The following is a 16,247-nucleotide window of genomic DNA, read 5'->3' as shown; positions in this document are numbered from 1 at the left end:
CAAGCCTTGGGGGACACCCACCATCAGCAGATTTGATCTAGATGAAGATAGCTGAGTAGCCTGTAACTTGTGAGTCAGAAATATAGAAGGCATGGCTATAGATAAAAAGACTTACCGATAAACATAATAAAAACTCAACCCCCCAAATTACTCTTTTTTCTATCAAAGTGGGAAACACAGGATGCTACATGTTTATTATAATGTTCAAAACATTTTGTCTTGTTCTGAATTGCTTTTAGCTGCTTTTGCCTTTTAATATTATCAATCGTGTCAGCTATTCATCTTTTGATATTTTTCCTCTTTGCATACTACGTCACCTGTACTTGCAATGTATTTTCCCTCACCTATACCTTTTAGAATCCTTCAATTCCTTCACTTTTCAACTCAAATGACGCCTCTTACAGAAAGCCTCTTTTGATTCCCTTTAGATGTCAGTTCTCTTTCCTTGCTAAAACTGACTTGTATTTATTTGTCTATTTAAATGCTGTATTATCTAGTAGAATATAATATTCTTGACAACAGGGACTAATTTGTTTTTTAATTTGTATTCCCAGAATCTAGCAGAGTATCTTACACATAGTATGCACTTAATAAATATTTGTTGAACAAAGAGAGAATAATTATGGGCAAAGCACATGAAGGAGGAATAGGAAATAGTTTAGATAGAAAAAAGAATAGAGAAGGGAAAAATTTGAGTGAAATACAAACTTACAAATTTGCTTTTGAATATTAAAGGACTAAATGTGGCTGGTACCTTATCCTGCCAGATGATCTTTAGTATCTTCCTAAGACAATTCAAATGGAAGTGATTCAGTTTCCTGGCATGGTGCTGGTAGACTGTCCAGGTTTCACAAGCATACAACAATGAGGTCAGCACAATGGCTCTGTAGACCTTTCAGTTTGGTAATCAGTCTAATACCTCTTCTCTCCCATACTTTCCTTTGGAGCCTCCCAAACACTGAGCTAGCTCTGGCAACCTCACTGTCAATGTGTACATCCCTGGAAAATATACTACCAAGGTAAGTGAACTTATCCACAGAATTCAAAACTTCTCCATTTGCTGTAACTGATGGTTCCACATATGGATGGTGTGGTGGTGGCTGATGGAGCACCTGTGTTTTCTTGATGTTAATTGTTAGGCCAAAATTAGCACAAGCAGCAGAGAAGTGATCCATACTTTGCTGCATCTCAGCTTCAGAGGCTGCATTGAGTGCGCAATCATCTGCAAACAGAAACTCATGCACCAGCACTCCTCTACTTTGGTCTTGGCTTGTAGCCTTTTCAAGTTGAAGAATTTACCATCAGTGCGGTAGCTGAACTTGATGCTGTGTTCATACTCATTGAAAGCATTTGACAACATGGCTGAAAACATCATGCTAAAAAGCATGGGAGCCAGCACACAGCCTTATTTCACTCCATTAGTAACTGGGAAGGCACAAGAGCATTGTTCATTATCTAGAACCCAGGCCAGCATGTTGTCATGAAATTGATGTACAATGCCGATGAACTTCTCTGAGCGACCAAATTTTGACATGGTATAAGCAATACTAACTCTAAGAAAGAAAAATAAACTAAGCAAACGAATTTTAATAGAAAGGAGACTGAATTAGGGCCACATGTAGACAATATACTTAGAACCTCACCCCCCGAAATCAACCAAAATACAACAATTCAGCACAGCATCAAGATACAAACTAAATGCATAAAATAATTTTCTTTTCTTGATATTACCAACAAAAGCCAGGAGGAACAGATAGAAAAATTCTAGTTAAAATAATATGTCTTGGATTTAGCTTAAACACACACACACACACACACACACACACATACATACACAGAGGATTCAGAGGTAGCCATCATGGTATAATAGAAATAGCACCGCATTTGGAATCAGAGGATGTGGCTTTGAGTCTTGGCCTAGACCCCTGGGCAAATAAATTCACCTCTCTGGACCTAAGAGTCTTTAAAAAGAATTTTCTTTTTCCGTAAAGACCTACCTTTTCTCCCTCCCACTTATGTTCCTCTTTATAACCCCCTCATTGAGAAAGGAAGAAAAACAAAGCTCTTATTATAAACACGTAGAGTCAAGCAAAACAAATTCCCACATTGGCCATGTCCAAAAACAACAATGTCTCAATCTGCTCCCTGGGTCCCTTACCTCTCTATTAGGAACTTGGTCGCGTGTTTCATTGTGAGGCCTCTGGAACTGTATTGGGTTATTTTGTTGATCAGAGTTCCCATTTTTCAAAGTTGTTTGTCTTTACACTATTTTTATTGTGTAAATTGTTTTCATGGTCCTGCTCACTTTATTCTGTATCAGTTCACACAAGTCTTCTCAGGCTTCTCTGGAACTATTCCTTTCATTGTTTCTACCATAACTTATATAGCTATTCCCCAGTTGCTGGGCATTTCCTCAGTTTCCAATTCTCTTCAACCACAAAAAACACTGAAAGAAAACTTTTTATACATGTGGATCTTTCCCATCTTTCTTTTATTTCTTTGAGATACAGACTAGGTAGCAGTATTTCTGGGTTAAAAGATATGTAGTTTAGTACCTCTGGGGGTGTAATTCCAAGTTGCTTTCCAGAATGGTTTTGAATCAGTTCACATGTCTACCAACACTGCATTAATGTACCTCTTTTCCCATAGCCTTCCATTATTTTTTTCTCCATTTTCTTTTTCTGTTTCTCTATTTCTCCATTTTCTTTTTTAGTCATATTTTCTAAGCTTATGGGTATGAGGTGGGAATTTCAGAGTTTTTTAAACTTGTATTTATCTAATTATTAATTAGATTAATTAGATATTTATATAATTATTAATTAGATAATTAGATTTTCACCTGGTTATAGGTAGCTTGGATTTCTTCCTCTAACAACTAAAAATTCATATGCTTTAACCATTTGTCAATTAGGGAATGGTTCTTATTCTTATAATTTTAAATCAGAATTATATCTATTTTAGAAATGAGATCTTAATCAGAGAAATATATTCCAAAGATTTTTCCCATTTGCCTGCTTCTCTTCTAACTTTACCTGGATTAGTTTTGTTTGAGCAAATCTTTCTAATTTTTTATCATCAAAACTGTAAACTTTATCTTCTGTGATCCTCTTTATTTTGCTTGGTCATGACCTTTTCCCTTATCTATAGGTCTGAGAGGTTATTTCTTCCTTGCTCCTTTCATTTATTTATGTCATTCTTTTTGTCTAAGTCACATACTCATTTGGACCTTCTCTTGGTATATGGTGTGAAATGTTGGCCCATACCAAGTTTTGGCCAGACTGCTTTCCAGTTTTCCCAAGAATTTTTGTTGAATAGTGAATTCTTGCTACAGTATTAGGATCTTTAGGACTATCAAACACTAGGCTTCTGTGCTCATTTTTTACATTGGATATTTTGTACATAATTTATTCCATTGATCAACTTCTCTATTTCTTATACAGTACAAAATTGTTTTGATGATTTCTGCTCTACAGTTTAGTTTAGCATGTGGTGCTACTACATCTCCTTCCTTCCTACTTTTTTCCATTGATTTCCTTGAGATTCTTCCTCTTTTGTTCCACCAGGTAAATTATTTTTTTCTAGTTCTACAAAAGTAATCCTTTGGTACTTTGTTTTGTATATCACTGAATAAGTAAATTAATTTATATAGACTTACTATTTTTCTTATATTAGTTTGGTCTACCCATGAGCAATTAATATTTCTCCAATTATTTATATGTCTTCATTTGTGTAAATTTTGTTTTGTAATTATGTTCATGTAATTCTTGTGTGTCTTGGCCTGTAGATGAACAAGTATTTTATATTTTCTGTATTTTTGAAAGAAATTTATTTTTCTAACTCTTTTTGCTGGAACTTTTGGTAATATACAGAAATGCCGATGATTTATATGGGTTTATTTTATATTCTCCAATTTTGATGAAGATACTAATTGTTTCACACTAGTTTATTAGTTAGCCCTCTAGAGTTCTCTAAGTAAACCATCATATTTCTGCAAAAAAAGGATAATTTTGTTTTCTTTTTGCATATTCTTAACCCCTCAATTTCTTTTTCTTGTCTTATTGTTACGGCTAGCATTTTTAGCACTATGTTGAATAGGTATGGTGATAATAGATATCCTTGCTTTGCTCCTAATCTTATTGGAAAGATCTCTAACTTATCACCCTTAGAGATAATTCTGACTCTTGGTTTTTAGGTAAGATTTCAGTTCAAACATTTTTCAGTTGTGTAAGACTTTTTGAGACTCTATTTGGGGTTTTCTTGGCAAAGATACTGGAGTGGTTTGTCATTTCCTTCTCCAGCTCATTTTACAGAGAGGGAAACTGAGACAAACAGGGTTAAGTGACTTGCCCAGGGTCACCTAGGTGGTAAGTGTTTGAGGCCAGATTTGAACTCAGGAAAATGAGCCTTCCTGACTCCAGGCCCTACACTCTATCTACTGCACCACTTAGCTGCCACTTGAGATAAGATAAACTTATATTAAGGCAAGATCCATTCATTCTTATGCTTTCTAGTGAGTGTGTGTGTGTTTTAACAAGAATGGATGTTGTATCTTGTCAAAAGGTTTTTCTGCATCTAATGATATGATCATATGCTTCTTGTTGTTTTGTTAACATGATCAATAATGTTTATAGTTTTCCTAATAATAAACCAGCCCTGAATTCCTAGTATAAATTGAGCCTGCACATAGTGCACAATCTTTGTGATATGTTGCTCTAACCTCCTTGCTAACATAGTACTGAAATTTTTTGCAGCAATTTCATTAGGGACATTGGTCTACCATTTTCTTTTTCTGTTTTTACTCTTCTTCATTTAAGTATTGAGACTATATTTGTCTAATAGAAGGAATCTGGTAGGAAATTTTTCCTAAAAAAATTTTTATGTATTTTTTAGTATTCTTTTTTGAGTTTCAAATTTTATCCCTTCCTCCCAACCCCTCTTGCACCCAACCAGGAAAGCAAGCAATATGATATCAATTATATATGTGAAATCAGGTAAAACATATCCATATTAGCCATATTTCAAAAGAAAAGCAATACAAATAAAGTGAAAAAATTAACTATACTTCACTTTGCACTCAGTTTATCAGTTCTCCTCAAAAGTCTGTTTTGCTTCTGACCACCACTTCCCCCAATCTGCCACCTCTCCTATTAGCCCCTCACCCCCTTTCTTTTATCTCCTTCTCTTCCTACTTCCCTGTAGGGTGAGATAGACTTTTATATCCAACTAAGTGTGTCCCTCTTTGAGCCAATTCCAATGAGACTAAGGTTCAAGTGTTGCCCCTCCCCCATCTTCCCCACCACTGTAAGAGCTCTTTTGCAACTCTTTTATATGAGATAATTTACCCCAGCCTGCCTCTCCCTCCCCTCTACTTCCAGTGCATCCCCTTTTCTCACTCCTTAGTTTTGTTTTTATGGATATCATCCTATCATAGTCTCACCCATGCCTTATGTTTATGTATATGCCTAGCTGCCTTAATAATGATAAGGTTTTTAAAAGTTTCAAGTATCATCTTCCCATATAGAAATATAAAGTTTTACCTCACTGAATCCCTTATGATTTCTTTTTCCTGTTTACCTTTTTATTCTTCTCTTGAGCCTTGTACTTGAAAGTCAAATTTTTTATTCATCTCTCGTCTTTTCATCAGGATGCTTGAAAGTCTTCTATTTCATTAAATATCCATTTTTTTTTTGCCCTGAAAGATTATATTCAGTTTTGCTGGGTAGGTGATTCTTGATTGTAATCCTAACCCCTTTGCTAGGATTATCATATTCTAACACCTCTGCTCCTTTAATATAAAAGTTGCCAAATCTTGTGTTATCCTGACTGGCTCCATGATATTTGAATTGTTTCTTTCTGGATGTTTGCAATATTCTCTCCTTGACCTGGGAGCTCTGGAATTGGGCTATAATATTCCTGGGAGTTTTCATTTTGGGATCTCTTTCAGGAAGTGATTTGTAGAATCCTTCGATTTTTATTTTACCATCTGGATCTAGGATATCAGGGCAGATTTCCTTGATTATTTCTTGAAATAGGATGACTAGGCTCTTTTTAAAAAAAAATTGTTTTTAAACTGAATTCCTGTTAGAAATTTAAACACAAAACTACTGTCCTCATTCATAACAAAGATAGCATGGAGCCAAGAAAAGACTATTGTAGTCTAAAGAACATATTATTCATTTCTTTTTCCAATTAAGAAGCATTTTTTCTCCCTCCCACCTTCCCTTTCTCCTACTGGAGAAAAACAAAACAAAATAAAAATAAAATCCTTAGCAACATATATGCACAGTTAAGCAAAACAAATTCCTACATTGGTTATGTCCAAAAATATATGTCTCATTTCATATCCTGGGTCCATCACGTCTTTTTCTATAGGTGAGTAGCATGCTTCATTCATCATTAGTCCTCTGGAATCATGGTTGGTAACTGCAATGATGAGTTTTTCAAAGATTTTCATTTTTTTATATCATTATTATTTAAATTGATCTCATGGTTGTGTTCATTTTCCTCTCTGCATCAGTTTACAAAATCTTCCCAGGTTTCTCAGAAACCATTCCCTTCATAATTTCTTGTGGCACAATGGTATTCCATTACACTCATACAATATAATTTGTACAGTCATTTCTCATTTGATGAGCAACTCCATTATTTCCAAAAGTGCTGGATTTTGATGAAAAGTCCTGGGTTCAACTTTTGGCCCTAGCATTTGCTCCATGTACTATTTGTGTAACCATGGGCAAGTTAGTTAACTTCTAGGGGCTCCAGCTTCCTTGTCTGCTCAGGGATACCCCAGTTAGAAAGCCGGGTCACGTCAGATCAAATCATCTACGTCTCTTGTTTACTCTGCCTGCCCGGAGCTGCCTGATGTGGGGGATGGTTACACAAGCCTCTGGGACCCTGAGCCTCGTGAGTGGCTGCGTGGGTGGCCAAGCTGGCTCCCCTGGGGACTCTATGGGGCGGAGATCACCCCGGGAGTCCAGGCGCCCTCTGTGAGTCCAACCTGTGCAGCCATCTGTGCAGGCCACCAGGCTCCCTGCTGGAACTCCTATTGAAACTGACTAGGCTCTTTTTTTGATCAGGCGGTCCAATAACTTTTTAATTATCTCTCCTTAATCTATTTTTCATGTCAGTTGTTTTTCCAATGAGATATTTCAGTGCCTGCAAAGGGTCCCTTGTAATCCCCTTTTAACCAGTTATGCAACCCCATTAGTGTCTGTGTGCTGAGAAGTACAGAAGCCACTGTTGCTGTGTCAGTCATCCCTGCTGTCAATGCCTGCTGCTGGCTTGCCAGGGCAAGGTCCTGTGCTGGACCATGCTCCACTCTTACCCCAGTGAGACAGACAATTTCTCACAACCTTTTCAGTTGTCTTGAACTGAAAAATTGTTTCACTCTGCTCTTTTGTTGGTTCTGTTATTCCAGAATTTGTTTTGAGGTCTTATTTTAAAGTTGTTAGCAGGGAAATTTTGGAGAGCTTCAGTGAGTCTCTACCTTTGCTCTGTCATCTAGAACCTCTTTTCCCGTTGGAATTAATTATTCTTTAAAAGTCTGATAGAATTTGATAGAACTCATTTGTCAATCCTTATGGTTATTATACATTTTATTCATATTGCCAATTTTACTAGTACACAATTCAGGGAAGTATTCCCTAATCCTTCCTTTTATTTCCTCTTTATTATCGTGAATTCACAGTTTTCATTTTTTAAATACTATTAATTTGGTTTTCTTCTTCCTTTTAAAAAATCAAGTTAGCCTATGGTTTATCAATTAATTGTTTTTTATAATAGCTCAATTTTATTTATTAATACATTGGTTTTTTTTCCTTTCGATTTTGTTAATCTCTTCTTTGATTTAATTGGGTTCTTCTTTAATTAGATTTTAAAATTTGTTAGTTTTAAGTGTTTTTATTTGCATACCCACTTCATTGGTCATGAAAAATAAGTCAACAGCTTGGTAAAGGAGACACAAAAAATACAAAAGAAAATAACACCTTAAAAAATGGACTAGTTAGGAGAAGAATGCCTTAAAAAGCAGAATTGGCCAAATGGAAAAGGAGGTCCAAAAGCTCACTGAAGGAAATAATTCCTTAAAAATTGGGATGGAGCAAATGGAGGCTAGCAACTTTATGAGAACTCAAGAAATAATAAAACAAAACCAAAAGAATGAAAAAAAAATAGAAGAAAATGTGAAATATCTCATTGGAAAAACAATTGACCTGGAGAATAGATCTAGAAGAGATAACTTAAAAATTATTAGACTTCCTAAAAGACATGATCAAAAAAATAGCCTAGACATGATTTTTCAAGAAATTATCAAGGAAAACTGCCCCAATATTCTAGAACCAGAGGGTAAAATTGAAATTGAAAGAATCCACTGATTACCTCCTGAAAGAGATCTCAAAAGGATACTGCCCTCTCTGCATTCCTGCCAAGCTCAAGCAATTTTATAGAGCAATATAAGGGTGTGCTGATAAATATTTAACAACCAGAAAAAAGATATGCACATATACTTTTAAATTTGGTCTGCTCTGTTAACACTTTCTTAAGTCTAGACCATTGCTTTCAAACTTGGACCACTAAGTTATATGTAAGGATCCCTGGTATGTTGCATGTTGATTTAGAAAGCTACATATTAATAGTATGTTCTATTGTATTTTAAGTATTTTGTTAAATATTTCTAAATTACATTTCAATATGATTGGGGTTTCACTGCAAGTACTGGTTGTCGCTGTGCTTCACACCTCTGGTCCAGACAATCGACAAAATAATAAATCAAGCCTTGATTTGTAGCATTGCTCACTTCTCAGGTATAAATGCTCAGTCTAAAAATTTAACCATTGGCTCCTGACCTGGTTAGAGATGGCTCCAGCACACCCATGGGTAAAGATCAATGGAAAAATAGTGTCATTGAAGTATAATTCACACCAAAAGGACAGAAAGAGAAAAGAGATGAGAGATCTGGGAAAAATCACAAGGATGGCACAGATTGATAAAATAGTAGTGATTGGGGACTTCAGTTGTCCATACTTCTGCTGGAACTCTCTCTCTCTGAGAAAAGCATAATGTATTAACTTAGCAATAATTTCCTCCTGCAAAAAGGAGAGAAATCAACACGAGGAAATTCTCTCTGAATCTGATTTTCAACAAGGGGGACCTTGTTTCCAGGGCAAAATGATGGGAACCTTGGAGGAAAGAGATCTCTCCATACTAGTATTTGTGATACAGGAGAGGAAAGCCAGGCAAAGTCTTCACAAAGCCTAGAATTTTTTATTTTAATAAGTTCAGCAAAAGGACAGGTAGTTTCCTATGAACTAAAATCCCCAATAGAGTGGGAGTAAGCCTAGGAGGGACGGGAAGCTATCGAAAATGAAATTCTGAAGGAAAAAAAGAGAAATAACTCCATTGAGGAGGAAAAATGGAAGTTGGCTTAAAGAAACTGACATGGACACACAAAGAACTCACCAACAAAGTTAGATTTGAAAAAGACATGTACGGAAAATGGAAGCAATGAGAAGTAATGGAGGTGGAATATAAAAGCATGAGTTGGTCCTGTGAGAATAATGTCGAATGCTTCTGCTTAGAATGAGTTAAAGCTGGTAAGGCAAGTTAAGGAAAATTTTAAAAATGCTAAATTGAGAAAAAAGAAAAGAAAGGCTAAAACCATTTCTTGAAGGTGGATGGGACAATGACAGCTGGAAATAGAAGGAAGGCACAGCTGCTCAGTTTTTACTTTGTTTCTGTTCTTTCTACCAAGGGGAATGCTCTTGGAATTTGAAAGGACAAGACAAAATGGCTGACAGGAAGTTCATTGCCAAAATAAGTCAGGAGATAGCAAAAGAGAATTCTGTTGAGTTTGAAGAATTCAAGTTAGATGAATTACATCCCCAAGAATCAGGATGATGAAGGGAAAGTAGGTTTAACTTGTAATGCTAAATTTGGAGTCATGGGACTCCATTAGACAATTTGGGTGCCACATCTGTCACTTATTACCTGTTGTACTTGGAAAAATCACCTGACCTTAATTGCCTCAAAATGAGGGATTGGGCTTGATGACCTCTAAGGCCCCTCCAGCTCTGTATCTGTGAGCTCCTATGAACTTAGAGGTGTGATTGAGGAGTTAATCTCAGTGATCTTTGATTATGGAGACCTGAAGAGCCACTGCAGGAATAGAAGTGCAGGGACTGTCCTGTTTTCCCAAGAAGAACAAAATGTGGTGTATAAATTCTGGGTTAGAGGGATCAAATTTAATTTTGGGCAAATTATAGATGATATCATTAAAGAACTTGTTAGTAAACATCTGGAAAAAGAAGTGGTAGCCACAAAGAGTCACCATGGCTTTATTAAAAATAGATAATGTCAGACTAACTGTATTTCCTTATTGACAGGGTAACTAAACTGGTAGATTGAGAGGTGCTGTAGATAGACTACCCAGGTTTTAGCAAAACAGATACAGACTCAAAATGTAAATATGATGTGCAAATGTGGTCCAGATGATAATACAGTTGGGTGGATTTGAAATTCAAAGAATGCTTCTGTTTTTCCTCTCTGTGTATGTGTTTATTTTTTCTTGATTTTAGGTGAACATGTATTCTAGGATGGGAGTGCATAGGCAGTGGTGAATTTGGGAGATGTAGAGATTGCATATAAGTTCTCAACTTCTCTACCAAGGGAGAAAAGGACTCCTATGTCCAAGATTTGACAGCCATCGCTTTGACACATGTTGGTAACAGAGTTTACCATAAAAATGGTAGCAGTAGCCACAGGAGGCAAAAGTTAACCAAAAAGCAATCTTTAGATAGATGTGCCTAGACAGCAACTTTTGTGAATATTATAATATCTAGAGAGATTTTAGGACAGAAACTGAGTTACATTACTGAGCAATGGATGTTGGGATGTTAACGGCTGGTGATAAAGGAAGTTCCTGTAGATAGACATGGGGAAACTGCCACTTAAGGATAACAACTTCACAGAATGTGAAGAGAGAAATATCAGTTATGGGACCAAGATAGGTACTGACTCTTGGAGCCCAATAGAGATCTGTATCTAAGGGGAACTTTATGAGACCTCTATAAAGGGAGGAAAAAGGATTTCCAGGGCCAAGAGTCAGGATGTGCCCTTTTGATACATATATAGTCTACAAATGTAACTCACTACACTTGTATTTTATATTTGAACTCACCCTTCCCAGGGACCTCATATATGCCAGGGGAAAGTGTGCCCCCAATTTGGGGTGAAATGTTTTATCCCCATCATTCTTGCCATACCTTGTCAGTAAATCTCTTTTCTACAAGTTAATTGAGTCTGTATGACTGACTAATAATTGGGGGAGAAGACTAGTGGGGGCTTGCGTTAGAAATCATACTCTTTAGGGTCATCCCTAGAACCACTACAAGAATAATTATCAGCCATATTCTTTGAGGATGCCAAATCACAGGCATTAGGGTAATTTAGAGAAGTGGCCTCATAGAGGGCACTACAAATGGATCAAGCATGGGTGATATGTTTATGAAACTTGTATGTTAAACAAGGTTAGGATGGAAAGCTGCATAACAAAGTTAGAATTAAAAAAAGATCTGTATAGGCTAGAACTTTGGACCAAATTTTTATGCAAGATGCAAGTTAATAAAGATATATTTAGGTTAAAAATAAACTTCAAAACTACAAGATAGTAGTGGAGGGAGAAGGTGGCTAGATAGCATTTCATCTGAAAAAGATCTGGGGGTTTTAATGGATTGCAAACAGAATATGAGTCAACAGTGTGATATTTCAGCTAAGAAATATAATGAATCTACCACTATATAAAACACCTAAGACTAGGAGGTGACAAATTATGGGGAGTCAGTCACTCTACCCTAGGTAGATTATCTCCAGAGTACTGTATTTAGTACTGGGTGTCTAGGAGTCTTCCTCAACTCTTGCCAGTGGCCATCATCCTAATTTAGGCCTTTTTTGTTTATGGCCATAACCTCTTGAATGATCTTCTGAGGAACTCAAGAATATAAATATAAATATAACTTTTTATTATAATTACAAGGAAAGCTGGAGAGCAATTTGGTGGAAAATAGGTTTAGAGCAACAATTTGCACCATATACCACCATAAATTCCAAACTTATACATGCCCTAAATATAAAAAAAGTTACAATATAAAAATAGAGAAAAACCAAAGGTAATAAGATTTACAACTATAGTCAGGGGAAGAATTCAAAATACAACACAGAATAGAAGAAGTTATAAAAGAAAACAGATACTCTCAATTGAAAAAAATTAAAGATTTTACAAAAATTAAACAAAAATTGGAATGAATAATAATAACAATTATTGACCTATTATTTAATGGGTGTAGGGAACTTCTATCAATGCAGTTTAGCAACTTCCCTGAAACACTTTCATAAGAAGACAAGAATTGATGGAATTAGATTAGACAAAATAATAGTATTAAGAAATAAAGAAGAATGGGTTGGTGGAATTCAACACTTCAAAGTTTAAAGGCTTAGAGATATAAAGAGAAATGATAATGAAAATTCTACAAAAATACCTGGGGAAAAAATAGGAAGAATAAAAAAAATGTGCCCCATTTTACATTGTTCAGGGCAGGGTTAAGTGTAAGAAAGGAAATGATTGAGATCCAGACTTTGCCACTAACAGCACTGGAAATTGAACTCCATCCCCATTGTCTCCTGCTTTAACCACGGTAATATCTTATTACCATGGCAGCTCCAGGATACAAGGATTAATGTAGTATTAGATTTCTACATAGCACAGTGGGGAATTATGCTTCCAAGAGGTCAAAAATATCTTCAAAAGAATATCCTAAAAAACTATAGGACTATAATTATTCAATAATCAATCCTTCCGACACAAAGAGGCTAAGGATTGGATGATTTCCTGGGATACTTTTTAGGGTCTGACTTTGCTTTTATCCTGATTAGTCATTTCTGAAGAATGACTGAATCCTCCTCTTTCCCTATTCCCTAATCAAACATAGCACATACTGTGGCTTAAAAAAGTCTTTGAGCCTAGGAAAAAAAATTGAAAAAAAAACTTTCCCTTGGCTATAAAATGTAGATTAGTCCTAGACCCATTTTTAATTAATGTCATTCTCTTGTGTTTCACACCATTAACATAGGATCAGAAATTTATAGCTGGAAGAGAACTTAAAGCTATTATAGTCCAACCCTTTCATTTTACAGATGAGGAAACTGAGGCCCAGAGAGGATAAGTGGCTCACCCAAGGTCATACAAGTAATGAGTTGCAGATCTGGAATAAAAATCCAAGTAATTTGATTCCAAATTCAACACTCTTTTCATTCATCATACTACCTTAGGAGAAGCAGCATAAAATATATACAGGGTATCCCAAAAGTCTCAGTGCAGTTTTAAGCTGAAATAGCTTTTTATTTATTAAGTTTTAGTGGCTTAAAACTTCCATGGGACTTTTAGGACACCTCATATTGTCAAGGAAGTGTAGGAGCAGAAAAGAAGGTGGTTTAAAACACAAGTAAGCATGGACTATCTAAATGATGCTCAATCTTGGTGGTTCCAGTGGTAGTTAATCAACCTCAAGACATGTAGAAGAAGGCTCTCCAGTAGATTGGGTGGATCCCTCCCACTTACGAAAGAATATAACCAGAGCTAAATAGGATGAGGCCATTGTAGATGTGTTGTAATCTGCAGGGATGGGGCAGGGGATTACCAACATAGATGTGATCACAAAGACATGGAAATAAGCTGTCCTGATATACACAGGTGTAATTGATGGGAAAATGGAAGAGAGGTTAAGGAAATGCAAAAGAAGAGATTCCTGGGTATATTCTCCTTCCTGGCAGGTTTTCCCATAATAATAAGCTATGTAAACTAAGGCATTTTCTTTTCCTGTACCACACATACTGAGACTAACCCACAAAAATAGATGCCTAAAACCCTTTACTACTAAGTTCGAGACCTAAGTGCATATCTCTACATTGACAAAGGGCTGAAGGGCATAGAGGGGTTTGCATCTCTGGGTATGAAAACTGCCAGAAAGACCCTATGGTATTATCTGGTGGATGACACCAGTGAGGTTACTGACATGGGCACAGTACGGTACCACTCCATAATATTTACTGCCCTGTGATATGATATATTCAACTCACTTCATTTCAATTCCACAAACATTTCTGAAGCAATTGTCATATGCCAGGCAGAATGGATAGAGAGCTAGCCTTGGAGTCAGAAAGACCTGAATTCAAGGTCAGAATCTAACACATACTGCCTTTATAATCTCAGAGAGACATTTGAGTTTTAAGCAACTCTCTAAGAGTGTTGCAGAGGAGTTGCTAATCTATATTGGGAGAGGAAGTTTCCTGACTTGAAATTCCCTATACCAATGAAATCACAGATCTAGACTTCTCTACAACCTCCACTGCCCCATCAAAAAAATTTAGGGGGAAAGGATATAAAAATAAAAATACAACAGTCCCTTCCCTCAAGGAGCTTACATTTTACTGGAGGCACACAATAAATACAAAATATATTCAAAGTAAGTATGGGTAATTTTTTGGGCGGGGAGGGCCCAACTTGAGGCATTAGTAAAGGTCTTTTGTAGGAGGTCATCCCTGAATTTTTGCCTTGAAGAGTGATGGGTATTCCAAGAGGCAGGTATGAGGACAAAGAGTATTCCAGCCATCCAGTACAGTGGAATATGGTATATGGGGACACTGGCTAGCATAGAGACCTAATATGTAAGGGAGAATAATATAAAAAATTAATCTAGAAATATATGTTGGAGCCAGAATGTGAAAGACTTTACAAGCCAAACAGACAAATTTATATTTTATTCTAGACGCAATTGAGAGATACCTGATTCTTTGGATTTCTTGATGTTCTCCACCACTCCTGTCCCTCAAACCCTAGTACATGGGTATGTTCTTCCTCCTTCCCCCTTTTATTTCTTTTATGTGTTGCCTTCCCCCGTTAGAATGTAAGTTCCTTGAGGGCAGGTACTGCCTTCCTTTTTTGCTTGTATTTGTATTCCCAACACTTAGCACAATGCGTGGCATGTTGTAAATGCTTAATAAATGCATGTTCACTTGACAGTGAGTTGTTTTGGACATAAGTTTGCTATGTCTAATGGACAAATTGATGGAGATAATTAATAGGTTGTCGGTAACATAAGACCAGAGCTGTGGAAAGATATAAGGATTAGATATGGAGATTTGGAAGCCACCTGCACAGAGATGTCAACTAACTGGGAGCTGATGATATCACCAAAGAAGAAAGTATAACAAGGGGACAAGGACAGAGAAAGCCCTGGGGTTAAGGGGATAACCCTGCGCAAAGATGATAGAACATGGATGATGATGACTGTACAAAGGAGATTGAGAGGGAACAGCCAGACAAGTGGGTGAAAAACTGGTAAAGTATCATGAAAGCCTAGAGTTTTAAGATTATTTTGAACTGCAACTTCCATGTTTTTTATCTAGAAAGTTACATAAACTCCACTGGTTTTATATCAGCTAAGTCTTCCATTTCTGCTAAGTACAATGCCATTTAGAAACAAAGTAATAGCGAGTGAATGGATACATTGACATATGTATTCTCTCTCTCCCACTCTCTCCCTCCCCTCCCCCTCTCTTTCCTTCTCTCTTCCTCTCTCCCTCTTCCTCCCTCCCTCCCCCTCCCCTCTCTCTTTCTGTGACTTAGTAACATTGACTGGTCTCCCATTCATTCAGCAAATATATTAAGCAGCTGCTAGATGCAAGACAGGTACTGTGCTAAATGTGTGTGTGTGTGTATAAGGGAAAATCTTCCTAGGAGTGCCTAGTATGAGAGAATGTAAGGTATATACAAAGACAGCTATAACATAAGGAAGTAAGATAAATCCCACATAAATGGAACAAATGATGAGCAATATATAAATTCAGAAGAAGAAAAGATCATTTTTCGATTTTGGGTAATCGACAAGGTCTTGTTGGAAGAGGTGGTATTGAAGGTGGGTCTTGGAGAACAGGGAGAGTGAGGAAGATATTTAAAGGAAAGGGAATGCTAAGGAATATGCAGGAAAAATATAGATCTATTGATAGCTAAGTGAGTGGAGTGTTCATAAAAGGTAAAATGGGAGGGAGAAAAGGCCAGAGAGTAGGAAGGCGTCTGAATGGGAAGGGTTTTGAATGTCAGGCTAAATACTTTAGCCAGCAGGCAACAGGGAACCTATTGAAGATCACTAAGTTGTATAGTGGTCTCAATAAAGTATCAGACCAACAGGGGATTCTGG

General features: G+C 36.6%; 1 protein-coding gene across 1 annotated transcript in view; it reads right to left on the bottom strand.

The window, feature by feature from the left end:
* The window catches only part of PTER (phosphotriesterase related), a 46,757-nt gene that overhangs the window by 15,226 nt on the left and 15,284 nt on the right, over positions 1–16,247 (bottom strand). Inside the window, 1 exon segment of the mRNA XM_036760518.1 lies at positions 11,012–11,031. Coding sequence (XP_036616413.1) covers positions 11,012–11,031 — 20 coding nt within the window.

Source organism: Trichosurus vulpecula, chromosome 5 (assembly GCF_011100635.1).
Source record: "Trichosurus vulpecula isolate mTriVul1 chromosome 5, mTriVul1.pri, whole genome shotgun sequence".
NCBI lineage: Eukaryota > Metazoa > Chordata > Mammalia > Diprotodontia > Phalangeridae > Trichosurus > Trichosurus vulpecula.
Note: the sequence above shows the minus strand (reverse complement) of the source record. Positions and strands in the feature narration are given on the sequence as shown.